Source organism: Ovis canadensis, chromosome 2 (genome assembly GCF_042477335.2).
Source record: "Ovis canadensis isolate MfBH-ARS-UI-01 breed Bighorn chromosome 2, ARS-UI_OviCan_v2, whole genome shotgun sequence".
NCBI lineage: Eukaryota > Metazoa > Chordata > Mammalia > Artiodactyla > Bovidae > Ovis > Ovis canadensis.
The window spans coordinates 225,817,665-225,845,524 of NC_091246.1; the positions used below are offsets into that span (position 1 = coordinate 225,817,665).

The 27,860-nt window shown below is 51.3% G+C and overlaps 1 protein-coding gene across 1 annotated transcript; it reads left to right on the forward strand.

The window, feature by feature from the left end:
- The first annotated feature begins 3,426 nt into the window (after positions 1-3,426).
- VIL1 (villin 1) lies at positions 3,427-27,534 on the forward strand. The gene is made up of 20 exons (XM_069578352.1): positions 3,427-3,517; positions 8,368-8,453; positions 8,764-8,838; positions 9,764-9,960; positions 10,560-10,668; positions 10,843-10,953; positions 12,434-12,636; positions 12,752-12,830; positions 13,009-13,107; positions 13,812-13,965; positions 14,524-14,624; positions 14,709-14,846; positions 15,429-15,587; positions 17,600-17,779; positions 18,791-18,936; positions 19,607-19,751; positions 20,203-20,391; positions 21,972-22,040; positions 23,405-23,545; positions 26,480-27,534. Exons 2-20 carry the CDS (start codon positions 8,379-8,381, stop codon positions 26,591-26,593), a joined length of 2,484 nt encoding a protein of 827 aa, XP_069434453.1. The 5' UTR covers positions 3,427-3,517; positions 8,368-8,378; the 3' UTR covers positions 26,594-27,534.
- The last annotated feature ends 326 nt before the right edge of the window (positions 27,535-27,860 follow it).

Here is a 27,860-nt window from a genome sequence, read left to right on the forward strand (position 1 = left end):
GAACGAAGATCTCACACACACACACAAAAACCACAGAACATATTTTTTCACCCAAAATTCTGAAACTAAATTAAAAGTTTGACAACCAAATTAGAGAAAAGTATGCCCTAAATGACAGGTGGGTTACAAACCTTAATACATTAAATATATAAACAACTCCAACAAATCAATTAAAACTTCACAAAAGATATAGTGTACATATATATATATATATATATACACACACACACACATACGGATAATATAATATATATATTTATGCCATGCCCTTCCCACCTAACCACTGACTGCCAGGGAATTCCCCAATAAATATATTTTTAATGGTCTATCTCGCTGGTAATCAAAGAAATATAAATTGACACAATGACAATTCAGACTGACAGAAATTTTCTTGAAAGCTGGAGTTCAGTGCTGGGGCAACCAGGCAGGTGCCACTAATACAGATGTGGCTATAAATTAATGTGACTTTTCTGGGGGACAATTTGACTGATCATACCTTTGACTGAGCAATGCCACTTTTAGGGAGCTTATGCTAAATAAATGATAATGGATGCAATCCATTGGCAAAAGTTTAGTAATAATACTTACCAAGGCATTCTTAGTAATTTCAAATAATTGGATATAATTTGAGATATTGGTTACATAAACTATACCATCTATCTAATGGATTACCATGAGACAGTTAAAAGATAGATGATAGATACTATATACATATATTATACCTATAGTATATACATATAGTACACATATATAAATATGGTGTACATATATACATAGAGTATGCATATATACATTGAGTATACATATATACATAAAGTATACAGCCCCAGCATATGTATTGGGCAGTACCTTGAAAGAAATACTCCAAAATACAAAAATACATTATTCAGATTTATCTCTGTAGTGGAATTAGGAGTTTTTTCTTTCCTTTTTTCCTGTCTGTATAATTAAGGACTATAGGCCACCAGACTCCTCTGTCCATAGAATTCTCCAGGCAAGAATACTGGGAGTGGGTAGCCATTGCCTTCTCCAGGGCATCTTCGTAAGCCAGGGATCCAACTCATGTCTCCTGTGTTGCAGGCAGATTCTTTACCATCTGAGCCACCAGGGAAGCCCATATAGTTAAGCGAATAGATATGTCCCTTGGAGGAGGAAATGGCAACCCACTCCAGTATTCTTGCCTGGAGAATCCCATGGACAGAGAGCCTGGTGGGCTACAGTCCAGAGGGTCTCAAAGTCAGACATGACTGAAGCAACTTAGCATACACACACATACACACACACACACACACACACACACACATTGGTTGTACTGCTGGACATGTGGGATCTTAGTTCCCCAGGTCAATTCAGTTCAGTCGCTCTGTCGTGTCCAACTCTTTGCAACCCCATAGACTGCAGCATGCCAGGCTTCCCTGTCCATCACCAACCCCTGGAGTCTACTCAAACTCATGTCCATTGTGTCGGTGACGCCATACAACCATCTCATCCTCTGTCATCCCCTTCTCCTCCTGCCTTCAATCTTTCCCAACATCAGAGTCTTTTCAAATGAGTTGATTCTTTGCATCAGGTAGCCAAAGTATTGGAATTTCAGCTTTAGTATCAGTCCTTCCAATGAATATTCAGGACTGATTTCCCTTAGCATGAACTGGTTGGATCTCCTTGCTGTCCAAGGGACTCTCAAGAGTCTTCTCCAACACCACAGCTCAAAAGCATCAGTTCTTCAGTGCTCAGCTTTCTGTATAGTCCAACTTTCACATCCATTCATGACTACTGGAAAAAACATAGCTTTGACTAGATGGACCTTAGTTGGCAAAGTAATGTCTCTGCTTTATAATATGCTGTCTCGGCTGGTCATCCTAGAAGGCAATGGCACCCCACTCCAGTACTCTTGCCTGGAGAATGCTATGGATGGAGCAGCCTGGTGGGCTGCAGTCCATGGGGTCGTGAAGAGTTGGACACGACTGAGCGACTTCACTTTCACTTTTAACTTTCATGCATTGGAGAAGGAAATGGCAACCCACTCCAGTGTTCTTGGCTGGAGAATCCCAGGGACGGGGGAGCCTGTTGGGCTGCAGTCTATGGGGTCGCACAGAGTCGGACACGACTGAAGCAGCTTAGCAGCAGTAGCAGCAGGCTGATCATAGCTTTTCTTCCAAGAAGCAAGCATCTTTTAATTTCATGGCTGCAGTCACCATCTGCAGTGATTTTGGAGCCCCTAAAATAAAGTCTCTCACTGTTTCCATTGTTTCTCCATCTATTTGCCATGAAGTGATGGGACTGGATGCCATGATCTTAGTTTTCTGAATGTTGAGTTTTAAGCCAACTTTTTTCACCCTCCTCTTTTACTTTCATCAAGAGGCTCTTTAGTTCTTCTTCGCTTTCTGCCATAAGGGTGATGTAGATTTGATCCAACCAGGGATTAAACTCCCTGTAGTAGAAGTGTGGAGTCTTAACCACTGGGCCATCAGGGAAGTCCTGAACATATACTTTTTATTCACACAAAAAAAGGTGCTTTTAAAGAAACCAGATAGCACCTGAATTGCATTTACTCCTCTTACCAGACTGCATGAGCTCACACACGCACACCTGCACACACATGCACAGATGTGCACACACGTGTACATCTGGTCTTGAGAACCCTTGGGAAGGTATGGCCAGAAGAAGCAGCTGGCCTCACCCCGCCCGCTTCAGCTCACCTCCCTAAGGACCACTGTGCAGAGGTGACAGGAGGATTTCTGCAGGGGTGGAGTTTGAGGGACAGCTGCCCAGTGGGGCTGAGTTTGGGGGCGACATTGACTTCTGAGTGAGACTGGCTCCTTTCCTATCTTGAGCGAGAAGCCCCCTAGGATCAGGGTTCAGAAATGCAAGCCGTGGCTTCAGGGGAGAACGGCCGGAGCAGAGTCCAAAGGAACCGGTTTATTGCAGCTCATAAAAGCTGGAGGAGGAGCCAGCGCCTCTGAAGGGGCAGACAAGAAAAGCTCTGTGCCCCTCGGAGTGAGCGAGCGACCTCTAAGGGTGCTAGGGTCCCGTCAGTCCTCAAGGGCCCTAAATCTGATTCCCTGGCCCTAAATTCCTGTGTCCAGGGCTCTCCCACCCCGGGGTCACTCCCCCAAGTGGAGGAAGGAGGACGGAGGAGACTGCTCCTCTGGTTTGATAGGATGAAGGGTCCAGGCGCCCATACCTTAGCTGGCAAGTGCTGTCCACCTGCAGCTAGCATCTGGGCCCCGGGCAGAAACGTATCCCATCCCTCGGTGCTCGCTGGGGACCCAAGGGTGGGGCCCCTTGGCTGTGGGTGTCTGGCAGTCACTGGGCTCCTGGCTCCCAGGGACACGGCGGCCACCTGCCTCCCCACCCCCTCGCCCATTCCCTCTCTCTCTCTGGGGCCCTATCTTCCCTTATATGGTGAAGGCAGTTCCTAGAGGAGGGGGGGGGTGGGGACAAAGGTCGCTCTCCTTCAGCCAGCTTGCCACAACTCCCTGAGATCTCCCAGGTGGCAGCTGCCTTCCCCAGACAGGTAAGGCCACCCTGCGGGGACCCAGCACCGTAGGTGGTGGGAGAGGGCAGGACAGGGTCGGCTGCTTCCCTCGGGCAGCCTGGGGCCTCCTGCAGCTTCTTGGTGCGGGGGTGAGGGAGAGGCTTGGCTCTCTGGAGAATCTGGAAGGGGCAGGGAGCACAGGGTGGCCTCCCGGGCCTCCAAAAGAAGGACAGTGAAGCGTCCACCCCAGACAACGGCCCTTTCCTACCCCCCTGCCTGCCATCGGTCCCCGCCCTGCGTTGGGTGCCACCTGGCCCGGATCGCCCTGGACAGAGAAGAATCTAAGGACTTGTAGATGTAAAACCCGCCAGTCCTGGGCCACCAGGGAGCAGCTGGTCAACCTGACCTCCCTCTCCCCCTCCCCTGGCTGCCACCATCTCTTTGCTCATTTCTTCCTCATCTGAGATGGGCTTTTTCTCTGCATCTCATTTCCTTGTCACTCCTGGGACCTCAGCGTTCTGTCTCCTGGAAACCAAAGTGTGAGCAACAGCCATCAGGGATGGAATGGGCAAAGACAGAAGCAGGGGCAGGGGGCTGGTGGTGGCAGGGCCCTGGGCCCCCGTCTACCCTCGGCCGCCCTTGCAGGCATGCTATCCCATCTCTCCTCCACCGGACCCATCCCCTTAGCCTCACCAGGCCCTGTAGCCCCATTCAGCTGAAAGGAGGTGGGGCAGAGGAGTGGGGGCAAGTCTAGGTTAGGATCTTGGGACATACTGACCACCTGCTTCCCAGGAAGCCTGTTCAGGTGATCTTGGGTGGGGGTGAGGCTGAGTCTGCAGGCTGGAGGGCTGGGATATGTCACTCGCTCTGCTCTCACTGGCCTAACAAAGCAGGAGTGTGTCCTTCGTTTCGAGTACTGCCACATCCCTGTCCTGCTCAGAACCGCATGACTAGCAACAGAGAGCAGTGGAAGCACTCTGGAGCTCTTTGGAGCCCGAACTCCCAGCACAATGGGGCAGCAGTTATAAAGGGAAGATGGGACCCAGGGGACAGCAGGAAACCTAATTCTTCCATGGCCCTAAGAAGGGCCACTCTTTTCATTCTGCAGTTCAGTATTTCTGCTTCAAGAATATTTATTGAGCACCTATTATGTGCTGGGGGGCCTCCTAAGTGGCGCTAGGGTAAAGAACCTGCCAGGCAATGCAGGAGACTCAAGAGGCACAGGTTCAATCCCTGGGTTGAGAAGATCCCCTGGAGGAGGGCATGGCAACCCACTCCAGTATTCTTGACTGGAAAATTCCATGGACAGAGAAGCCTGGTGGGCTACAGCCCATACAGTCTGCCAAGAACTGAACATGACTGAGACGACTTAGCATGCACGGGTACTAGGAGCCGGGGGTTACATAGACAAACGCCTCTAGGTCCTTGACCTTGGGAACCTCATACTTATAAACAGATCCTATCACCATCATGTGGTCAGAGGACCAAGAGAAGCATTTTTTGGCCAGGATGGCTTGGGGTCCCTGAGGACGGGTCTCTTGTCTAACCTGAGGATTCTAGGAAGACATCTTGGAATAAATGAGAGCTAAGTTGAGATCAGAAGAGCTTGGGAGTGTTGGACAAGTGAAGAAATGTGGGGTGCGCACTGGAAAGGAAAATGAAAGGGAAAAGAAAGGACATGAGGGGAGAGTGAGAAGCAGCATGGAGCGGGCAGGGGTGGCCAGGGCCAGTGAATGGTGTGCTGTTACCAGAAGCAGAGAGGGATGGGGGTGTGCTGGAGGGCAGGAGAGGGAAGGTTTCGGGGTGTGCACCAATGGCTGACTTCGGGGTCTGGGAGTGATGGTGCCCTTCGTTGAGGTGGGGACAGAGGAGCAAGGGAACCAGGAGTGACGGGGGAGACAATGAATTCAAGTTGAGGGAGAAGACATCACATATTCAAACCCAGGGCTGTGCTATGGGCAATGGGGGGTCAGCATGGGCCCCCTACTCCTCCCAGCAGTTCAGGAGATGCAAGGCTAGAGAGGATCCATCAGAGTGAGGGGGCTGTGGGACAGAGGCATCTGCTCTAACCAGCGTCTACAAGGCAGGAGCAGCTGGCGGGTATCCAGGGGGTACTCTCGCAGTGTGAGTCCACTTCTTGGGGTGGCTCTCCCAGATTCCCCTTGCCCACCTCTTCCCTCTTCAGGCTGCTGGAGGTCCCCAATCCTGATTTTTCTCTAGGGAGGCAGAGCGCCAACTTTTTCAAACCCCTGCTCCCCTGAGTCTCCACTGTTCTGATGGACAAGAAGAGCCTCATCTTGTCTGCCCTCTTTTGCTTTTGCTGGTCCCTCCTAGACTCAGAATATCCCTGATGGGACTTTTTTTTTTTAAATTTTTCATTTGTTTATTTTGTGTCGCACTGCATGGCACATGGGATCTTATTTCCCCAACCAAGGATCGAACCTGTGCCTCCTGCAGTGGAAGTTCAGTCTCAACCCCTGGACCACCAGGGAATTCCCCCAGTGGGACTTTAGAGATCACCTGGTCGTCGACTGCCAACCTCATAGGTGAAGATACACGCCGTGTTCGCACAGCTAGTGAGGGCGGTCTGTTTTGGCAAAAAGAGGGATATGGGCAAAAGCGATGACTGAAATAAGAGGAAACATTTTCTTCATTTGTACCCAAATTGGTTTAGCTGAACAAGGAGTCCTGGGAGCCCTGAGGTCTCCATGGGCTGAGAAATATCTCATGGAGGAGGCCCTGACCCACAGGGATATCAGACAGGACCCAGGCATTAGGAGCTCCTACAGGTGCAGTGCTGGCCATCAGCAGGCGGCCCTAATTTGCTGGAGGGGGCGCTAATCAGAGGCTGGGCAGGAAGATGTCCCCAAATCCCACAATGCCAGGGAGGGGGGGTCACCCTTCAGGAGTCGGAAGAGGGAGTTTACCAGCAGTAAAAGACCGGGTCATTGTTCCAAGGGGTGACTCAGAGTCCAGGTGCAAGGAGAGATTAGATAGATTCCAGCTGTCAGAGCACGGTGGCGGGGGCCACATGATCTTTCATTCATTATTCATCGGTTCAAGGAGCATTCATGGAGGGCAACTCCAAGCCAGGCTGGGTGGTAGGCTCCGTGGGGAATGGGATGGCCTCCAGACTGGAAGGGAGGGGCAGGAAACCCAGAACAAAAATTACCAGGGACAAGTGGCTCTCCTCCCTAGCTCATCAGAATCACTGGGGAGTTTTGAAAGCACCTCTGGCTCACCTCCCCAAAGGCAGAAAATAAAGTGCCCAAGCCTGGGCCCCACCCTGGCCTAATTAAATCAGAATCCTTGGGGGTATGACATAGCTTGCGCATCAGAGCCCCAGTGTTGTTTAAAGCTCCCTTGGTGATTCTGATGTGCACTTGGAGTAGAGAACATAGCTAGAGGTCAAAGGAAAGAGCCATAAAAGACAGCATGGAAGAAGATAGGGGAGAGGTTTCTTCAAGCTCAGTGGGTGGAGGACGGTTCCCAGTGGGAAAGGTTCATTCATTCATTCACTCACTCATGTATTCCCTCATCCATCCACTTAATCACTTTTATCCACAAACTCAGCCAACCACCCAACCACCTGACCATCCACCCACAGACCCACTCAACAAAGTTCCAGCAGAGGAAGCTGGGGATTCAGCACTGAACAAACACGGCCCTACCCAGGTGGGGTCCACATCTTGTGGGCCACCAGACCAGTAATTGAGGGGTGTTTGAGGGTTGGGACTTCCCTTGTGGCTCAGCTGGTAAGGAATCCACCTGCAATGCAAGAAACCTGGGTTGGGAAGATCCCCTGGAGAAGGAAAAGGCTACCCATTCCAGTATTCTGGCCTAGAGAATTCCATGGAATTTAAAGTCCCTGGGGTCGCAAAGAGTTGGACATGACTGAGCGACTTTCACTTTCACTTGAGGGTTGGGGTAGCAAGAAATAGGAAACTGCTGTGTACACTTTTCTATTGCGATAAAACACACAGAACATAAGACTTACCATTTTAACCACTTTAACGCGTATAATTAGGGGACATTCAGTACATTCAAAATTCTGTGCAGCCATCACCGCTGTCTAGTTCCAGAATATTTTCATCATCCCAAGTGGAAACTCCACACCCACAAGGGGTTACTTCTCATTCCTCCCTCCCTTCCGCAGCCCCTGGCAACCACTGATCGCTCACTGTCTCTATTGATTTGCTTGTTCTGGTCACTTCATGTAAATGCAGTCACACAAAACGGGGCCATTGTGTCTGGCTTCTTTCACTCGGCATCTTGTTCAAGGTTCACCCACGATGCAGCGTGTATCATGCTTAATTCCTTCTTACGGCTGAGTACTATTCCATTGTGTGGACAGACCACCGTTTGTTGATTTAGTCATCTGTTGATGGACATTTGGGTTCTTTCCACCTTTTGGCTCTTGTGAATAGAGCTGCTATGAAACTTCATGTACAAGTTTTGTTTGAACACCGGTTTTTCTTCAATTCTTTTGAGCATGTATACTTTTTCAACCCTTGTTTATTCTTTGCTTAAAAAAAAACAAACTCTGTATGATATAATATATATTTTTTAGCCAGGCATGACTTTGGTCAAAACTTTTCAGGCAGAAAAATCGTTTGGGGCTGCATCAAGAAGGGCCTTGCCTGCCAGGCTTAGGAGTGGGACCTTTTTTCAGTAGGTGATAGGGAGTCAGGAAAGGTGTTTGAACAAGAGTGACAAGATCAGAGCCAGGTGGGACCACGCCTGGCCACTCAGGGCCCGGGGTGGGGACCTTCTCTCAGAGCCCTGAGCCCTGGAGAAAGAGGAGCTCTCCAGGGCTGGGCTGACAGAGTGGCCCCTGGAAGCCAGGGTTCCCAGGTCCTCTTCTTGCTCCCATTCCACTTCTCCCCTAGGCTCATCCGCCATGACCAAACTGAGCACCCAAGTCAAAGGCTCCCTCAACATCACCACGCCGGGGGTGCAGATATGGAGGATCGAGGTGAGGATACTGCCTGGTCACAGGGCGGGCTCTGTAGGCCGGGGATGGACTGAGGCGAGGAAGGCTGACTGTCTTCCATCCTGCCCTGCTGGCATGCGAGCCCCTGGTGCCATCCCCGCCCCATCCTCAGGCATCGACCCCTCCTCCTGCTCCTTCCTTTCCCCGCCCTCCTCACATCCACCCTCCTGGTTGGTTTTTTTTGTGCTCTCTTCCTGGCTCTTCCTTTCCCAACTCTCCGTTTGGTTAAAGGGAGGCACGGAAGCTGGGGGTCCTGGGTGGTCAAGCCCTCTGACTTCCGTTCTCTCCTTAGGCCATGCAGATGGTGCCTGTTCCTTCCAACTCTTTTGGCAGCTTCTTTGATGGTGACTGCTATGTAATCCTGGCTGTGAGTGGGGAATGGGCAGGGGAGGGGGCGCAGCAGAGAGCAAAGCTTAGGGCAGCAGCAGGAGGAACCATGAAGCTGGGGGCAATGGGGACTGCTGCCCAGCTTCATCCCAAGATAGTGTTCAGTGGGTGTTCCCAGCCTAGCCGTAGCACCAGAGGGTCAGAGATACAAGAGCCAATTGTTGCCCTTGAACCACTGAGCTCCCAGCTGGGGTGACCCTCTGTGGATGTATAGTCTTGGGGGAGCTTCTGAACTGGTGGGATATCACCCCACTTTGAGTCCATGTTCCCAAAATCCAGTCAGCTTCATTTGACCGTCTTGGTTTCTTCTGCATCCTGTGTCATTAATGCATTTGTGCTTTTACTGATTCACTTTTAAAATTTAAATCTATTTATTTAAAAACTTAACTCGGTGTCATTATCACGAATGGAAAGCAGTGTCCCGTTTCACAAACAGAAAGTAGCTATAAGGTATTTCCATAATCAGGGATTTCCTGGAGGACCGGTGGTTAAGACTCCACACTTCCAGTGCAGAGGACATGGGTTCTATCCCTGGTTAGGGAACTAAGATCCCATATGCTGAGAGGGGTGGACAAAAAAAAATTTCCAAAGTCATTTCACTGTATACTACCAAGTCACCTCCTAGACCTCTGATGGTCTGTGCACATAACTTTGGAAAATGTTGCCGTAGTCCAACCAAGTTATTTCCAAGGCCCAGGGGAAGACACCTGCCCCATGTCTCAGAGGGTCTGAGAGAACTACAACACGATGCAGGGCTCCTGACCGCTCGTCCCTTGAACTTCTCCATGCCAAGCTCCCCTGTGGTGCTGGCCCCGCACGTTCAAGAGACCATTTGAAGCAGAGAGGCGGGGAGAGGGCTGTGGGAGCCCAGGGCCTTGGGTCCACTGGACATGTTCTCTCCCTAGATCCACAAGACAGGCAGCAACCTGTCCTATGACATTCATTACTGGATCGGCCAGGCCTCGTCCCAGGACGAGCAAGGGGCGGCTGCCATCTACACCACACAGATGGATGACTTTCTGAAGGGCCGGGCCGTCCAGCACCGTGAGGTCCAGGGCAATGAGAGTGACACCTTCCGAGGCTACTTCAAGAAGGGCATTGTGTACGGAGGGGCACGCTACAGGCTCGGGAATGGAGCCAGGGCTGGGAGGGACACCTGAGGCTGGGGGGCAGACCTGGGGCTGGAAAGGGAGCCTGAAGCTGTGCAGGGAGCCCATGAAGGTTATTTTTGTTCACCTTTCCATTCCCCACCACGATCTCTCCTGCTGCCCTGTCCTTGGTCTTCAGCCTTGAGTTTGGGAGGAGACACAGTTCTGTCTTCAGCATTTCCCCTCTTCCCTTTGCTTCAGTCCTCTGCCTGTCCTTCCACATGGCCCCATTACCATGCACCCACCTTTTGCAGGCTTCTCAGCAGGGCTAGGACTAGGGTGAGGCAAGCGAGACACCTAGGGTACAAACTCCAAGGAGGCACTCACTGCCAGGGTCATGCAAATGGAGGCGATAGAGCAACCCTGCACGTGCATGGCCCTGAGAGTGAGTGCCTGTTTGGGGTTTGTGCCCCCAAGGCCTCAGGCACCCCTTTACTCCCAGGTCCAGCCCTCAGATGGGCCCTGTGGCAACCAAATCCCCAGGATCTGGGAGGACAGGGGTCTGTCACACCTCCCAGCCCACTCCCTTGGGTCAGTTCACCTCTCTTCACAGGATACGGAAAGGGGGCGTGGCTTCTGGCATGAAGCAAGTGGAGACAAACTCCTATGACATCCAGCGGCTGCTCCACGTCAAGGGCAAGAGGAATGTGGTGGCCGGAGAGGTGGGCATCAACCAGGGCTCAGGGGGCACAGCCTCCTCGCCTCCCATCCACCGCCCTACCTGGGCGGAGGGCAGAGGCTGAGGAGGGGTGAGGGGCAGGGAAGGGGTTGGGGAGAGATTGATGGATGATGGACAAGGTCTGAGTGGGGTCTGTGCCTGCCCCATGGCTCCCCAGGTGGAGATGTCCTGGAAGAGTTTCAACCGTGGGGATGTCTTCCTCCTGGACCTTGGGAAGCTCATCATACAGTGGAATGGGCCAGAGAGTAACCGCATGGAGAGACTGAGGGTAACCCCGCCCTGTGCCCACCCCCCAGATCCCACCCTGCCCCTCCCTGCGCCCTCCAGCACCTGCCTCCCTCCCAAACTGGCTAGGCTGCTGCCACGCCCCCGCCAGTCCCCATTTCCTCAGCGCCCTCTCCCCTGACTGTCCGGGCTGCTCTTTGAAGGTGGATCTGAGTCTCCATGTGCGTGCAGTGAGGTCTGCGTGCTGGAGTCTGCATGCATGCACTGTGGCGGAGCCACTAACGTCTGATGAGTCCCTGCTGTGTGGCAGATGCTGTGCCCAGCACTGGGATCAATGAAATGGGCAGAGCCCTGCCCTTGCTCTGGTGTCCAGTGGGCCATCCAGGAGAGAAGACCAGATGTGAAGGGAATATTGGAGAAGTGAAGGGTGGGGCGTGTGGCTCTCAGGGTTCAGAGGGGTCTAAGAAGGCTTCTGGGAGGAGGGCAGGTGGGGAGGAGAGGGCCCTAAGGCAGGAGAGAGGTGTATGGCAGGCAATCTGCCAGCTCAGACGAAGCCCGAGACGGGGACTTTGGGGGGTTTGGAAAGGAGGGTGGGGGTGTCTCACAGGACGTGCTATGTGGTCAGGAAGCTGTGTGAGAGGGTTGAGGTTTGTTCTCAGTGCCTGGGATGCTGTTGAGGGGCACTCTGACTGCTGAGGGGCGAGGGGAGTGGAGGGGCTGAGGGCACATGCCTAGGTGAGGAAGGGGCTGGGAAGGTGGAATCACAGGACGTATGTCAGGTTGGGGGTGACAAGAGAGGAGAGAGACAGAAGTCAAAGGTTGTGCTTTTTGTGGGGATGGGTGGTGTCCCATTTTCTGAAATGGAAAGATCAGGGAGCAACAGAGTTGGGGAGAAAAGGTTGGGTTTGGGGCATCTTAAAATGGGGCTGTCTTGGGAGCTGGATAAATAGGGCTAGGCTGGAAACAGAAATGTGGGCCTGGCGAGGGGGGGCAGTGGGGTGAAGGGAACAGTGGAGAGGGGAGGGGGCCGGAGTGTAAGGCCGGGAACTGGACAGGAGATGCTGGACTGAGAGAGTGAGCCAGGCTGTGTGTGTGTGTGTGTTTGTGCACATATGTGTGAGCCCATGTGAGGCTTTGTGTGTGTGTGAGTGTGTGAGGGTGTGTGTACATGGCTTTGGGACAAAGAGACAGGACTGTGATCTTCAGGACTCACCTCTCATGCAAAACTTTGAAGCAAAATCACACATTTCATACAATGTCAAAACTGAAGGCCTAGCAAGTTCCACCCCCTCAACCAGACCCCTTCTTGCTCATGAAGAAGACTGCTCTTCCTGAGGTTTTAGCTTGGCTTCCTGACACACGTCTTAAAAGCCTGGTCCCCTCCTTGAAAGGGAAGCGCCGGCCAGGTGCCTCCCTCTTTGGGGCTGCTGGGCTACCCAGATGTGGTTTGGGGTGGCGGATGCTGCCCTATCCACCGCCCCCGCCCCCCGCCAGCCTTCATGCGTCCCGGGGCCTCCCTGCAGGGCATGAACCTGGCCAAGGAGATCCGCGACCAGGAGCGGGGTGGGCGCACCTACGTGGGCGTGGTGGACGGGGAGGACGAGAAGGCCTCACCGCAGCTGATGGAGATCATGAACCACGTGCTGGGCCAGCGGAAGGAGCTGAAGGCCGCCGTGGCCGACACGGTGGTAGAGCCGGCCCTCAAGGCTGCCCTCAAGTTGTACCAGTGAGTGCCCGGCTATGCGGGGCTCCGCCTGGCACAGGGGGTGCCTCCTGGGGGAGGAGACCCCGGGGCGAGTGTCCAGCATCCTCCTTGTCTATGCCGCATCTTTATCCTGCAGTGTGTCTGACTCAGATGGAAAGGTGGTGGTCAGGGAAATCGCCACGCGGCCACTCACACAAGACCTGCTCAGTCACGAGGTGAGAGGGTCCAGGGTGCCCCCAGCCCCAGCTCCCCATCATCCACTGTCCCCTGTCCACGCTCCACCAGGGGCCTGGGGTGGTCGGGATGGGGTCACAAGAGGAAAACGTCTGTGTCTGCAGCTCTCCCAGCCTGCGCCCTCAGGCTCTCGCCCTGTGCTTTCTCTCCCGCCTCCAGGACTGTTATATCCTGGACCAGGGAGGCCTAAAGATCTATGTGTGGAAGGGCAAGAATGCCAACACCCAGGAGAAGAAGGAAGCCATGAACCAGGCACTGGTGGGTCTGGGTGTCCAGGAGGAGAATTTGGAGGAGGGGCAGAGAAGGCCTCCCAGCAGGGAGAGGGCAGTGGGGGCCACAGGCCAGGGGTGGCTCCGGGCCTGACTTAGCTCCGCGGGGGTCATCTTGGGGGTTCTCTGTACCCCAGGAAGCCAACCACCCAGTGACCTCAAGAATTGTCACAAAAAGGGAGCCTCCTCAGGGCTTGCACCTTGAGCTTGGCGCCAAAAAGGGAGGAAGAAACGGAGGCCAGCCTTCTTACAAGAAGCGGGGTGGGTCAGCATAGTGCTGAGGCCAAGTCAGAGTTTGGGGGTCATTGTAGGAGCTGAAGTCAGTAACCCTGAACCGGCTGGGGGTCAACATTGGATTGGGGGTTGGGCTCAAGTTTGGAGATGGAGGCTGGGGTCAGGTTTGGGTCAGATTTGACCTTGGAGTAGGGGATCTGAAGTGGGTTTGGGGGTAAGTGTTAGATTCAGGGTGGAGGTCAGAGCTGGGTTTGAGGTGGAGTCTGGTGTGACCTGGGGTGGGAGTCAGCTGGATTAGGTTTGAGGTCAGCACTGGGACAGCGATTAGAGTCCGGTTTGGGCATGGGGCCAGGGCAGGTTAGTGGTAGGTCTGATTGGGGTTATAGCCAGGCTTCGGCTCCTGTTGCGGGGTGGAGGCTGGGGGAAGGACACACCCCAGCCTCCTCCTTCTCTTCCCAGAACTTTATCAAAGCGAAGCAGTACCCACCGAACACACAGGTGGAGCTTCAGAATGACGGGGCCGAGTCAGCTGTCTTTCAGCAGCTCTTCCAGAAGTGGACAGTACCCAGCCGGACCACCGGCCTAGGCAAAATCCACACCGTGGGCTCCGTGGGTGAGGGCTGGCCTGAGGCGGGGTGGGTCTGGAAGCGGGCAGTGGGGCCAGGAGAGCGCTGGACCCGCCTCCTGCCCTCCTTCTCGAACACTCCTCTTGTGCACACTTCACTCCGACTCTGGGCTCCCCAGGTGGAGGGGCGTGGACACAAAGGGACTTGGACAAACTCGAGTTGTCACAGAAAGGGAGCTGAGAACAACTCACCTTTCATTTGGAGTACTGTTGGGTCTCCTCAGAACCCAAACCCAAACATCTCCAGTCTTCCAGACAATATTTGCTAAGGACAAGCTCCATGCCACGCACCTGGGGGAGGAGAAAATGTCCCTCCCGTGGCTGCTCTGGGAGGCCCCAATGAAACATGAGTCTTACAGGAAGGAGATAGGGTTCTATGTTATAGCTCTGCCGCTGGCTAGCTGTGTGACCTGGGATAAGCTACCGAATCTCTCTAGCCTCAGTTGCCTCATCTGTAGAATTGCAGCTCCCACTCAGGGCTGTTGTGAGGACCTGGGGGAACTCAGCTGGTGACACTGGGTGTCATGATGTCCCCCCTCACTCCAGCCAAGGTGGAACAGGTGAAGTTTGATGCCACGTCCATGCATGTCCAGCCTCAGGTGGCTGCCCAGCAGAAGATGGTGGACGATGGGAGTGGGGAGGTGCAGGTATGACGGGGAGAGAGGCCCGGCCGGGGGGCGGGGTCGGTGGAGCCTGTCCTGGACCTCACACTAGCCTGGTACCGGCCCCAGATGTGGCGCATTGAGAACCTAGAGCTGGTGCCTGTGGATTCCAAGTGGCTCGGCCACTTCTTTGGGGGCGACTGCTACCTGCTGCTCTACACCTACCTCATCGGCGAGAAGCAGCACTACTTGCTGTACATCTGGCAGGTCAGGCCCCACTCCACCCTGCTCAGAGCGCAGCTGCTCAGCCCCACTTCACTACAGCCCTGCCAAGCGGCCATCGCCCTTGTGTTGAGTACCTCGGGTGGTGGGTGTCTTACCCCCTTTCCATTTTGGAACTGCTTTGCCTGGGAGATCCCCCTGATGCTGGGTACCCCGACACACAACCCTTCCCCTTTGGTTCTCTGAGTCTCCTTTCCAACTTCCGTGGCTTTCTGTGCCTTCTCTTCACCCGCTCTGACTGTGAGTTTCTATGTCCAGATGCGAGGGAGCGGGAGATGTTTGGGGGTGCTGGGGGGTGAATGGGGGGTAGTCACGGTGTTTCCTCAAGAAAGGTGCAGTAAGCGGGAGAGGAGGTTGTGGGTCAGGATGGGTTGGGGTGGACTGAGACTGGAGAAAGATTAGGTGTGGGGCTGGGATCACAGCTGAGGTCTGGGTTGGGGGGTGGATTTTGGTTGTGTTCAGGGTGGGGATTGGTGGGGAAGAAAGTGGGGTTTAGGGCCAGTCAGAATTGGATATGAAGTTAGAACTGAGGGCTGGCCTCACCCCTCCCACCCTGCACATACCCAGGGCAGCCAGGCCGGTCAGGATGAAGTCACAGCCTCCGCCTATCAAGCCGTCATCCTGGACCAGAAGTACAACAATGAACCGGTCCAGATCCGGGTCCCAATGGGCAAGGAGCCGCCTCACCTCATGTCCATCTTCAAGGGACGCATGGTGGTCTACCAGGTGTGGCAGTGAGGTGGGGTGGGCTCCAAGAAACAGGGGAGAGGACGTGGGGTGGGAGACAGGGCTAGGGGGCAGCCCACTCTTCCTGGGAGGGAACTGTTTGAGGCTCCATCACCTATGTGCAATGGAAATAGAAATAACTATTCAATGTTTTTAAAAATTCATTTAATAAACAATTAGCATGTATAAGACTATTACTCTCCACACCCCAACTCCTCTTTAGATGAAAAAAAGAAGTTATTTTGGATAGATTTGCCGAATGATGAACCTAAGGTGCACTGACACCTTTTTTTTTTTAACTTTTTATTTGTATCGGCGTGTAGCCAATTAACAATGTTGTGATAGTTTCAGGTGAATAGCAAAGGGACTCAGCCATACATATACATGTATTCATTCTTTCCCAAATTCCCCTCCCATCCAGGCTGCCAAATAACATGGAGCAGACTTCCCTGTTGAAATAGCCATCTCTTGCATTCCTTTAGCAATAACCTATTTATTGAACACTTACTAAGTACACAGCCCTCTGCAAAGCACTGAGGGGGAGAAGAATGCCATGCTAATGCTGTTTACCATTTTGCTGAACAAGCAGTGAATCAACAGTCCAAGGCAGTGTGTGCTTCAGTTCCGTTCAATTCAGTTGCTCAGTCATGTCTGACTCTTTGCTACCCCATGGATTGCAGCACGCCAGGCCTCCCTGTCCATCACCAGATTCTGATGTTTACTCAAACTCATGTCCATTGAGTCGGTGTCGTCCTCTTCTCCTCCTTCCTTCAATCTTTCTCAGCATCAAGGTATTCTTAAAGGAGTCAGTTCTTTGTATCAAGTGGCCAAAGTATTGGAGCTTCAAATTCAGCATCAGTCCTTCCAATGAATATTCAGCGCTGATTTCCTTTAGGATTGATTGGTTTGATCTCCTTGCTGTCCAAGGGACTCTCAAGAGTCTTCTCCAATACCACAGTTCAAAAGCATTGATTTTTCAGTGCTCAGCCTTCTTTATAGTCCAACTCTCACATCCGTACATGACCATTGGAAAAACCATTGCTTTGACTAGACGGACCTTAGTTGGCAAAGTAATGTCTTTGCTTTTCAATATGCTGTCTAGGTTGGTCATAGCTTTTCTTCCAAGGAGCAAGCATCTTTTAATTTCATGGCTCCAGTCACCATCTGCAGTGATTTTGGAGCCCCCCCAAAATAAAGTCTGACACTGTTTCCACTGTTTCCCCATCTATTTCCCATGAAGTGATGGAACTGGATGCCATGATCTTAGTTTTCTGAATGTTGAGTTTTAAGCCAACTTTTTCACTCTTCTCTTTCACATTCATCAAGAGGCTCTTTAATTCTTCTTCGCTTTCTACCATAAGGGTGGTATCATCTGCATACCTGAGGTTATTGATATTTCTCCTGACAATCTTGATTCCAGCTTGTGCTTCATCTAGTCCAGCATTTCTGATGATGTATTCTGCATAGAAGTTAAATAAGCAGGATGACAATATACAGACTTGACATACTCCTTTCCCAATTTGAAACCAATCTGTTGTTCCATGTGTGCTTAAATGCCAGAAATACGCTGCATTCAAAGGGGCATGTGAATACAGTGACCAGTGAACAGGCATAGAGTCCATGGTGGAAAGAGGGTTGGGAGGAGATTTTGGCATTGGAGGGGGTCAGAGCTCAGCGGGGGTCAAATGAGGGCGATGCAGAGGCATAGCCAGGACAAAGGCCCAAGGGAAAGGCCCTGTGGGGAACCATGAGAAGCTTGGCTGAGCTAAATGGAGGGTTTGGAGAGAGCTGAGAGTGACCCTGGAAAGGCAGGTTGCCTCCTCATGTGAGGCCTCAAATGACCCTCTGAAAGCTGGGCTCTGGTCTGTAGACCTAGAATGGTTCTAGTCTGAACCAAGTTGTCAGGCAGGGGAGTGCCCGTGACCAAAGCAATGTTTTGGGAAGACTAGTCAGGTGATGGTGTATCAGATGGCCACCTTTGCTAAGTTACTCCCGCCTGTCTCTCCTTGTAGGGAGGCACATCCCGGGCCAACAACGTGGAGCCTGTGCCCTCCACCCGGCTATTCCAGGTCAGAGGAACCAGCACCAACAACACCAAGGCCTTTGAGGTCCCACCCCGGGCCGCTTCCCTCAACTCCAACGATGTCTTCATCCTCAAGACTCAGTCCTGCTGCTATTTGTGGTGTGGGAAGGTGTGTGCAGAGTTGAGTGGCTCCCCCCGCCCCCCCATAGGTCCCGCCTCCCGGTTTCTCAGTTGCCTCTGGCCCCGCCTCCCGCCTCCTCAACACTGAATCTGCCCCGTGTCTGAGTAGGTCTTTCTCTGTTTGTCTCTGGTGACTCCTGTCTGTCCCTGTGTTGGCCCGTCTTCATGTTTTTTTAAGCCCTCGCCTGAGATCACCACGCGCACCGTGCTGTATTTATGTATGGCTGCGCTGGGTCTTCACTGCCGCACGCGGGCTGCTGTCCCGTTGTGGTGCACAGGCTTCCCACGGCAGTGGCGTCTTTTGCACAGGCTCTAGGTGCACGGGCTTCAGCAGTTGCAGCCCTGGGGCTCAGCAGTTGTGACCTGATGGCTCTAGGGCTTGAGGGCTTCAATGGTTGTGGCACGGAGGATCATTAGTTGTGGCTCTTGGGCTCCAGAGCTCAAGTGCAGTAGTTGTGGTGCATGTGGCGTGTGGGATCTTTCTGGACCAAAATTTGAATCTGCAGTCCCTGCTTTGACAGGCAGATTCTTATCCACGATGCCACCAAGGAAGTCCATTAAAATATATATATATTTATTTACTTATTTGACTATGCTGGATCTTAGTTGCAACATGTGGGATCTAGGTCCCTGATCAGGGATCAAACCCAGGCCCCCTGCATTTCAAGCAGAGTCTTAGCCACTGGACTGCCAGGGAAGTCTCCTGTCTTTATGTCTTGGGCTCTCTCACTCCCCCTGTGTGTGCCAGTTGCTACCTCCCCCTTTATCTCTGTCTTGAGGCTCAGTCTCTTGGAGGCCTCCGCCTCACTGGGAGGGCAGTCTCCCTGGTCTCCTCTGCCGTCCTTTGGAGCATCAGGGATGCTGGGCTGTGTGCACAGGGCCTTGATCCAGGAGAGCCTCTCAGGCCCGGGAGCTCCAGGCCAGTGAATGTGGTGGAAGGAGGGGGAGGCGGGGCACTGGAGGTGGACTCCCCCAGCACAGCCACCCCCTCTTTTGCCAGGGTTGCAGCGGGGATGAGCGGGAGATGGCCAAGATGGTTGCTGACACTGTCTCCCGGACAGAGAAGCAAGTGGTGGTGGAGGGGCAGGAGCCGGCCAACTTCTGGATGGCCCTGGGTGGGAAGGCCCCCTATGCCAGCACCAAGAGGTAATTCCCAGGTCCCTCGACCTCCAGCTCACCTTCTGAGGCTGGAGAGCCTCCCAGCACCTCTACCCGCATCACCCAGAGCCTGCAGCAGGCACGGATTGAGGACTCTGTGTGTTGGGCTCACAGGGCTACCAGATGAGGAAGGGGCAGCCGGGGCTCTGGGAGCCTCTTGGCACAGGGGCTGTGTCTATGCTATTTACTGTGAAATTCCTAGGGCCTGGGGTGGATATTTCCTGTAAAGGGAGTGCACACCCAGAGGAGGCAGCTCAAAGAGAGGGGTGGGACTCTAGGTGTGCCCTTTGGGAGGAAGATGCCAGAGTCCCATCAGCCACTGTCCTCCCATGCTGCCACAGGACCAGATGCTGAGGAACACAAGTTTTAAGCTTATTTTTCTGAAGAAGGTCCATGGTCCACCATTTCCTCAGTTCAAAAGCAAAAGGCCATGTATTATATTAGCAGCAAGAGCGATAGAAGAAAGATATTTGAAAGAACTTCCTAACAGGACTATAGAAGAGCCCACTGAAATGCTTGTCCTGGGAGAGTAGTGGGAATTTCTCCTTTGGAGGGCTCCTGGACTCTTGGTAGGATGGGGGACTTTTGGTGTGATCAGAAGAAAGAGCATTTTCCTAGGAGATGAGCTTTCTGACACAATTTCCTTTCCGCCTTGCAGGCTGCAGGAGGAAAGCTTGGTCATCACTCCCCGGCTCTTTGAATGTTCCAACCAGACTGGGCGCTTCCTGGCCACAGAGATCCCTGACTTCAATCAGGATGACTTGGAAGAGGATGATGTTTTCCTGCTAGATGTCTGGGACCAGGTAGTTTTGAGGCCTGGGGACCTCTGTTCCGACCACCCTAATCCCCAGGGCCAAGAAATAGTGGCTTTAAGGATAGGTAAGGTTTGATGTTTTCTTGGCTTCCATATACATTCTCTCTGAGATTGGGGTTACGAACAGCAGGAGCATAAGAGAGAAGAAGGCAGGTCGGAGAGGAGGATGCCCAGTGGGGCTGCAAGGTGTGACGTGTACTTCTCCCAAAGTCCAGTTGATTTCATGAGGCAGAGGAGTTTCTGGGGGTCTTTGGCTCTGAAGAGGCTGGGAGTCACACATCTGCAGAATATCGAAGTAGAGGGCATCTGTCCAACCCCAATTTCCAGAGGCAAAGTTAAGGCTGGATGGGGCCTGCCCAAGGTCAGGGTCCACAGCAGGATGTCTGACCCTGGGTGAGCCGAGGGAGGGCAGGGGAGACTGACTGTGGGATGCTCCACAGGTCTTTTTCTGGATTGGGAAGAATGCCAATGAGGACGAGAAGAAAGCCGCAGCCACCACAGTGCAAGAATATCTCAAGACCCACCCCAGCGGCCGGGACCTTGAGACCCCCATAATTGTGGTGAAGCAAGGGCACGAGCCCCCCACCTTCACAGGCTGGTTCCTGGCTTGGGATCCCTTCAAGTGGAATGTGAGTGGCCCCAGCCCACCTGGTCCTCCCACCCCAGCACATCCTTCATGGCACATGCAAGGAGGCCAGGGTACACTCCTGGGTTTTTCTGTTCATTGGGATAGATGACCTGTGATGTATTTGTAAAGGGGCTTGAAGAGACTTAGAATGGACAGTAAGGCTGCAGGAAGACTATGAGGCCCCCTGGTAAGGGAGAGGGAAGGAAGTCCATCAAAAATCTAGGCTAATGACAGTGTCTTGCTTGTACACTAGATTTAGCTCAAAGCTCCTGGACATTATTGGGAAGAGCTGTACTGATTATTTAAATGCAAATGAATTGAAATTAAGCAAAATCAAAGAATTGATTTCTCACGTTTCTCACTAGTCATGTGTGGCTGGTGGTTGCCATACTGGACAGCACAGAAAAAGAACGTCCATCATCATTGCGGAAACTTCTATGAGATGGCATTGGCGGGTCCTCCAAACACATCAGTTCTACATGTCTAAATATGTGTCTTCTAGCACTAAATTCTAAGCAAAATGGGTCCTATACGTGGTCCTGACCTGAGGAACAATGAAGTAGACTTCCACAGAATTTTCCTAAACAGGCCCCAGAGAGAAGCAGAGGGCAGGTCCTCAAAATGGAAAAGGCAATGGCAACCCACTCCAGTATTATTGCCTGGAAAATCCCATGGACAGAGGAGTCTGGCAGGCTACAGTCCATGGGGTCGAAAAGAGTAGGACACGACTTAGTGACTAAACCACAAATCACAGTGAAGGTTTTCTGCAGGAAGAAGGAAAGCTAAGGTAGAATGAGTGTTGCCCTGGTGGCTTTGGGTACACAAAATTGGCACAACAGCTGAGGTTAGGGAAATCGAGAGCTGAATTTTCTCGAATGCATTGAAAAAATTCAGTGTTTGATGAGCTAAGTTAAGTCTTGATGATGGATCCCAACAAATCTCAAGTCTGCACACCTAGATGTGTCCAGAACTTCTCAAATCCAGGTCAGTGTCCCACATCAACAACTCTGGCAGCTCTTCCCCCCATCAGATCTGTGCTGGCTTCTTTCTCAGACTCATTCATTCATTCATTTACTCACTAGTTCGTGCTATCAGCATACATGGAACTCATAATGTGGCATGCTTGCTGCCAAGTCCTGGGATGCGGAGATGGGGCTCCCCATGGAGCCAAGGTCCCCTCTATTCCTTTCACTCTTCTGTGACAGTGTCCCCTCCAGGCTCTGAGGGGAGCTCCCCAGTTCTCCAGGACCCCTGAGTCCCCCACAGTATGGGTACGGTTTCCAAGGCTACGTGCAGCTTCTTAAACTCAGAGGGTGGGGAAAGATCATACTCTCCATCTCCGTGGTGGGCTGAGCGAGGCAAATAGCCCCTTGCCCCAGCCAGTTACCTGTCAGCCCTTCATGCTCATCCTTACCATCCAACCTCGTTTTCCAGGGACAGCCTCCAGCCTCCCCCTGACTCCCCCTTCCCCTTCTCATTGCCCCTCGGCCCTAGAGCAGCCTTCTTTCAATGCCTGAAGGAAAATGGTCCTGTCTCCTCTGCTGAAACCCAGGTCTAATTTGTCATTTACTTTATATGCAGAACTCCAAATCCTATGAGGACCTGAAGGCGGAGCTTGGAAACTCTGGGGACTGGAGCCAGATCACTGCTGTGAGTATGGGGCAGGCGGCAGGGGCCCCCACAGTGTCCACTGACGGTGGTCAGACCCATGAAAGCTGAGAAAGCTCCAGAGAAGGTGCCAGGGTCTTCTGCTTTCTTTCCATCGTTTTCTCCTTCTCCTGGAAGTTCTTCTTGTTATTTAACTTCAATGTCTCACGCGGATTTGTCTCCTCCATTCCCTAGTGAAATGGTTCCCAAATTTTATCATGTGTAAGAGTCTGGGTGATGGGGAACTTGGGGGTGGGGGAAGCATATTGAAATGAAGATTCTGGGACTTCCCTGGTGGTACAGTGGTTAGGACTCCATGCTTCCACTGCAGGAGGCACAGGTTCGATCCCTGCTCAGGAAACTAAGATCCCACAAGCTGTGTGCCCCTCATCCACAAAGAAGGAAATCCCAAAGTCCCATTTCCTGAAATTCTGGTTGTAGAATTGGGTTGAGATCCATTAATATGTGTTTTTCACAAAGGGCCCAGGTAATTTGATCCAGTTAGTCCTCAGACCATGCTTGGATAAGTAATAATTTCTCTGCTGTCATCACCCTTCCCCAGGTAGAAAAACCTTCTTCAATCTTTCAGTTAGTTCATAGAAATATGTTCAGCCTACAGGCTTAGAATGTGGAAATATGAAATCAAAGATGTTCACAGGCTTGCAGGGGAGATAAGACCAAGTAGACTTTGCAGAATTGTGGCCAGTATGTGAGAGCAATTCCCCAAGCACACCGGGGTTATCAGCAGATAACATGTGGATTCCTCAGACCCACCCACAGCCTGGGAACCCCATGGCACTCAACTAATCCTTCTTGGTTGACTGATGGTACAGGCAGGAAAGTGTAGGTAGTTAGGTCAAGGCTAAGAGAATTTATGGTTGACAGTTTCATATCAGATAAGAGAAAGAAGGTCATAAATGTCCAAGGTAGACCTCGAACATTAGGGGTAGCCATAGAGAAGTTTATAAGTCATAGAACAAAACAGTTTTGTTTACCTGTTTTTCAAAGCTGGTCAACCAGCTTTTGGCTGAATATAGACCTCCAAGCTTTAGCTTGTGGATCCTGTCCAGAATGCCGTATTCTTATGAAGAGGGTATGTATATGTATGTGGACAGTGGGAGGCAGGGGTCATGGAACGCTTATATTTTTTTTGGTCACGCTGCGTAGCTTGAGGGATCATAGTTCCCTGACCAGGGATTGAATGTGGGCCCTCAGCAGCAAACGTGCTGGGTCCTCACCCCTTGACTGCCAAGGAACTCCATAGAGGGCTTCTTGAAGGTTCCCTAGGGTCATTGTTGACTTCAGAGAAAAATGCAGCCTGGGAGGCAGCCACAAACCAGCTGAAGTAACAATGTTTTCTTCCCTAGGAGCTCACAAGCTCTAAACCGGATGTGTTCAATGCTAACAGCAACCTCAGCTCCGGACCTCTACCCATCTTTCCCTTGGAGCAGCTGGTGAACAAGCCCATAGAGGAGCTTCCTGAGGGCGTGGATCCCAGCCGAAGGGAGGTGGGTCAGAGCCTGATTTAGTCAGAGATTTTTTTTCTTGAAAGATGAATGGGAATTATTCAGGCAGAGTGGGATATTCTTGGAGAAGGGAAAAGTATCTATGGAAGCCCAGAAGTAGGATGTAAACACAGCTTGGGTGAAAGGGCAAGGTGGCCAGAGCAAGGGGTGTGTGGAGCTGGGGAGGGGCAGCTGCTGGGTGGAGGGGGCACTGGGCAGCACCTTTTTTTGTCAGGATGGGAAGGGTGGTGTCCATCCTAAAAGTCAAGGGGAACTATTATGGGTGAAGCAAGGGAATGGCCATCAGGTTTACATTTTCCAAAGCCCACTCTAGTTGCTTAGTGAAGAATGGACTTGCTAAGTCTCCTTTAGTCGTGTCTGACTCTTTGTGACCCTGTGGACTGTAGCCTGTCAGGCTCCTCTGTTCATGGGATTCTCTAGGCAAGAATACTGGAGTGTGTTGCCATGCCCTCCTCCAGGGGATCTTCCCAACTCAGGGATTGAACCCATGTCTCTTATACCTCCTGCACTGGCAGGCAGGTTCTTTACCACTAGCCCCATCTGGGAAGCCCAAGAATGGGTGCGGATGGGTGGAGATGGTTTAGAGAAATATTTAGGTTAAATCAGCAACACTTGGTAATGACTGGATAAAGGTCATGAGATGGGGGGTAATTGTGTCATTTTCTGAGGTTAAAAAAAACCCTGGGTCACACCCAGCTTAAGACAGGGACAGTCATGAGTTTAGTGGCACCAGGGAGACATCCAGGTTGAAATATCACTATATGTATGGTGGGCTGGCAATTCAGAGGCGTACCAGGGAGACCTCCAGGTTGAAATATCACTATATGTATGGTGGGCTGGCAATTCAGAGGCGTGCCAGGGAGGAGACTAGTCAGCACAGGGTCCCTCAGGTAGAGCAGCTGCTGTCTGTGTGGACCACTTGGGGGAGAGAGTTTGGCAAGCAAGAAGGGCATGTTTTAGAAAAACACATTTCTAATATTCATTCTCTCATGAAGATCCAAAATAGACTGCAAATCTAGCTTGAGAGGGTATTGAGAGAAAATTTACCCTGTGTACAATAAACCATAAAGAAGCCTTAGAAATGAATTAAGGAACCTATAGATGTGAGTTGGCTATTTCCTCCAGGAACATCTGTTATGGGTTTGGGCCCAATATATGCATAAGGGTATTGTTTCTAGAACATTTGCATCCTCCTGTCACCTTGAGACCCCTTTATGTATTACCTGTGTCTTCACTGTAATATTGGGATGATCCTAATAGCATGTATTATTCTTAATAATATTATAAATATTATTTCCCCAGCTCTTGGTACATAGGAAGTGTTCTGTATGTGTAAGCTGTTATTGTCATTGCTTGTTTTACACCTGAGAAAACTCAGATCCAGAGCAAGGAAGTGACTTTCCCAGTTAGTAGCCAAGTCAGAGCAAGACTCAGGTCTTCTGAGTCCCACTCTTACTGTCATATCACATAACACAGAGAAAGTATTTCTAAAGGGAAGGGCAGCCAATATTATTGGGCCAGGTGATTAAAAGGAGGCTAAATAATGACAATGTACTTTGTTAGTAAGGCTGTGAACAACATATATTATTTTGCTGTGAGGGCAGAATGTTACCACCCCTGTAGAGGGGAATTTTGCAATATCTAATAAAATATGCATTAGCTTTTTTTAAGATCACTAAATAGATCACTAATTTTGAATATAAGAAACAGAATCAAGACAACTCCACCATGGTAGAAGCGGTCAGTCGCGTCCGACTCTTTGCATCCCCATGAATCACAGCACGCCAGGGCTCCCTGTCCATCACCAACTCCCAGAGTTTACCCAAACTCATGTCCATGAGTTGGTGATGCCATGCAATCATCTCATCCTCTGTGGTCCCCTTCTCCTCCTGCCCTCAATCCCTCCCAGCATCAGGGTCTTTTCCAGTGAGTCAACTCTTCGCATGAGGTGGCTAAAGTATTGGAGTTTCAGCTTCAGCATCAGTCCTTCCAATGAACACCCAGGTCTGATCTCCTTTAGGATGGACTGAAGGGCTTAGTCTTTTAAAAATTTTGTTGTCATTGACGATTAAGTTGTGGGAGTAGTATGCATTCTTATAGAAGAGCTGAGGCTCTCTGGCTGCTCCCAACTCAGAAGGGAGGGCCAGTAACAGTGAACAGTGAGGTGGTGGGTCTCGCTGCAGGCAGTAGCAAGAAGGACAATCCGAGTACCCATAAGTAAACCACAGAGAGGCGGATGTGGGCAAGGGTGAGGCTAGTAATCAGCTAGCAGGACCGCAGGGTTCAAGAACAGGACCAGTGGAAAGATACAAGTCCACTGGGATGGGCAGTCCCTGCTATCTTGCCTGGGGGTCAGAGTCCAGAAGTCTCAGCCAAGCTGCAAAGCCAGCTTGGGTGGGACAGAGGGAACCTAAAGCATTTGCAGATCATGGACACAACCACCATAGCTGTCAGGGACCTTCTTCCAAAACAAAGTGCTCCATCACCCTGCCTGGGGGATCAGGGAGGGCTCCCAGGAGCCTTGAGCAGAAAATGCCCAGAGGTGGGAGGCAAAGGGTAACAGGTTAGAAAACCAGAGCTTCACATCCACCTGAGTTTGAACTCCACCTAAAAGTGTTTACTAAGAAGCTGTTCCATGCAGCCTGAGCTTGAACTCCACCTACAGGTGTTAACCGTAAAGAAGCTGTTAATTCAGGGCTCTCTGCAGGAGTCAAAGAAACTTTCTCCAGGGCAATCCTACTGAGCAGAACAGCCCTAGATTGAAAAGAAATGCCACCTCCCCCCTCCTTGACCCTTTCCTGACCCTCACCACATTGCCTCTTTTTGCTCGTCATCGATTTCTGTGCTACACCTCTGTGACTCATCAGAGCTAACTCTAAGCAAGAAGCTGACCCTCTGGTCCTTCTCCTCTTCTAGGAGCACCTGTCCATTGAGGATTTCACCCGGGCCTTGGGGATGACTCCTTCTGCCTTCTCGGCTCTGCCTCGATGGAAGCAACAAAACCTCAAGAAAGAAAAAGGACTGTTTTGAGAAGCAAAAGTAGCTTGTAGTTTAAAGCAGTACCCTACCCTGCTTGCAGAGCTTCGTTTTATTATTGGTATCAGTGAATTGAAGTGAAAACCCGCAGTCTGTGGTGATGCCGCTTGTTTAGTAATCTACCTGTTCCTCCAGAAAGATGATTCCTCTGTAAGGAGACTGTGGTCCCAATTTCAGCTCTCAGGAAGTTGGCTGCATTGTTTTTATCCAGGGGTGTTGCATCACTTCCAAAGCATTCTGCTCTAGTGCTTTCCCGTCTGAGAGGAGCAACCCAGCACTCCATGGAACCTTAGTTATGGCGAGCCTCCTCCAGGCTTTTATCATGGCTCATCTTTAATCATGGCAGGTGGGCTGAAGTGTTTTTCAGTTTTACATCTTTCCCAGAGCAATGGCTTTTCCTTTTCACATGTATTTTCTTACTGCCTTCCTCAGGTGATAAGTTAAAGGGACTTGTTCTTTGGAAGAGCTGAATGGTCCAGGTGATGGCCCTATTTAGGAGGTTCCACAACACTCACTAACCAGTACCCAGAGAGCGCCACATACCCACTGGGCCTGGGGTAGGGGCCTAACAGCAAGTATGAAATGCAAACACTATTTCACCTTCCCCCTGATACTCTTAATACTAAGGCAAAGGAAGAGCACAGTTTAGGCCAATGTCAGGTTTAAAAACTGTTATGCAGAACCTCTGCAGAGCTTCACAGGCTCCTCAGATGAAATCAGAGAAAGTTGGTGCTGACTCAGCCACAGTAGGTGTGCGGTCCCACTCCCTTTAAGGTTCAACAGTGTTGCTTCAAAGTCCAAGTCAGAAGACCAATAGAATGTGATTTTTACAACTTCAATAACTGGTTAGGTGTCTGCAAGAATGTGTCCTTCTCAGAAATAAACAGTCGAACAACACAAGGTTAATAAAGGCTTTAATTTCACACACAAAAAAACTCTATGCATAATTTAAAAGGTAAACAAAAAACAAGAAAAAACCGTAAAGGGTACAGAGGAACAGTTCTGCTAAAACACAGATAAAGTGCCGCTCCATACAAAATAACAAAGAATCAGAATCAAAAGTCACTCCGAACGCAAAGAAAATCACCTCACAAACAATGTGGCCAAAGCTGCCAGCAAACCTGGTAGTGGCTCAACTAGGTAAAGATTAAGAAGCTTACTTCTGTTCTCCTCTCCATAGCATAAACAAACAACACTGAGATAGGCCAGAGAAGTTGGAGATGGAAGGAAAATAGAGTGGGGGTAAAAGATGAGAGGTGTG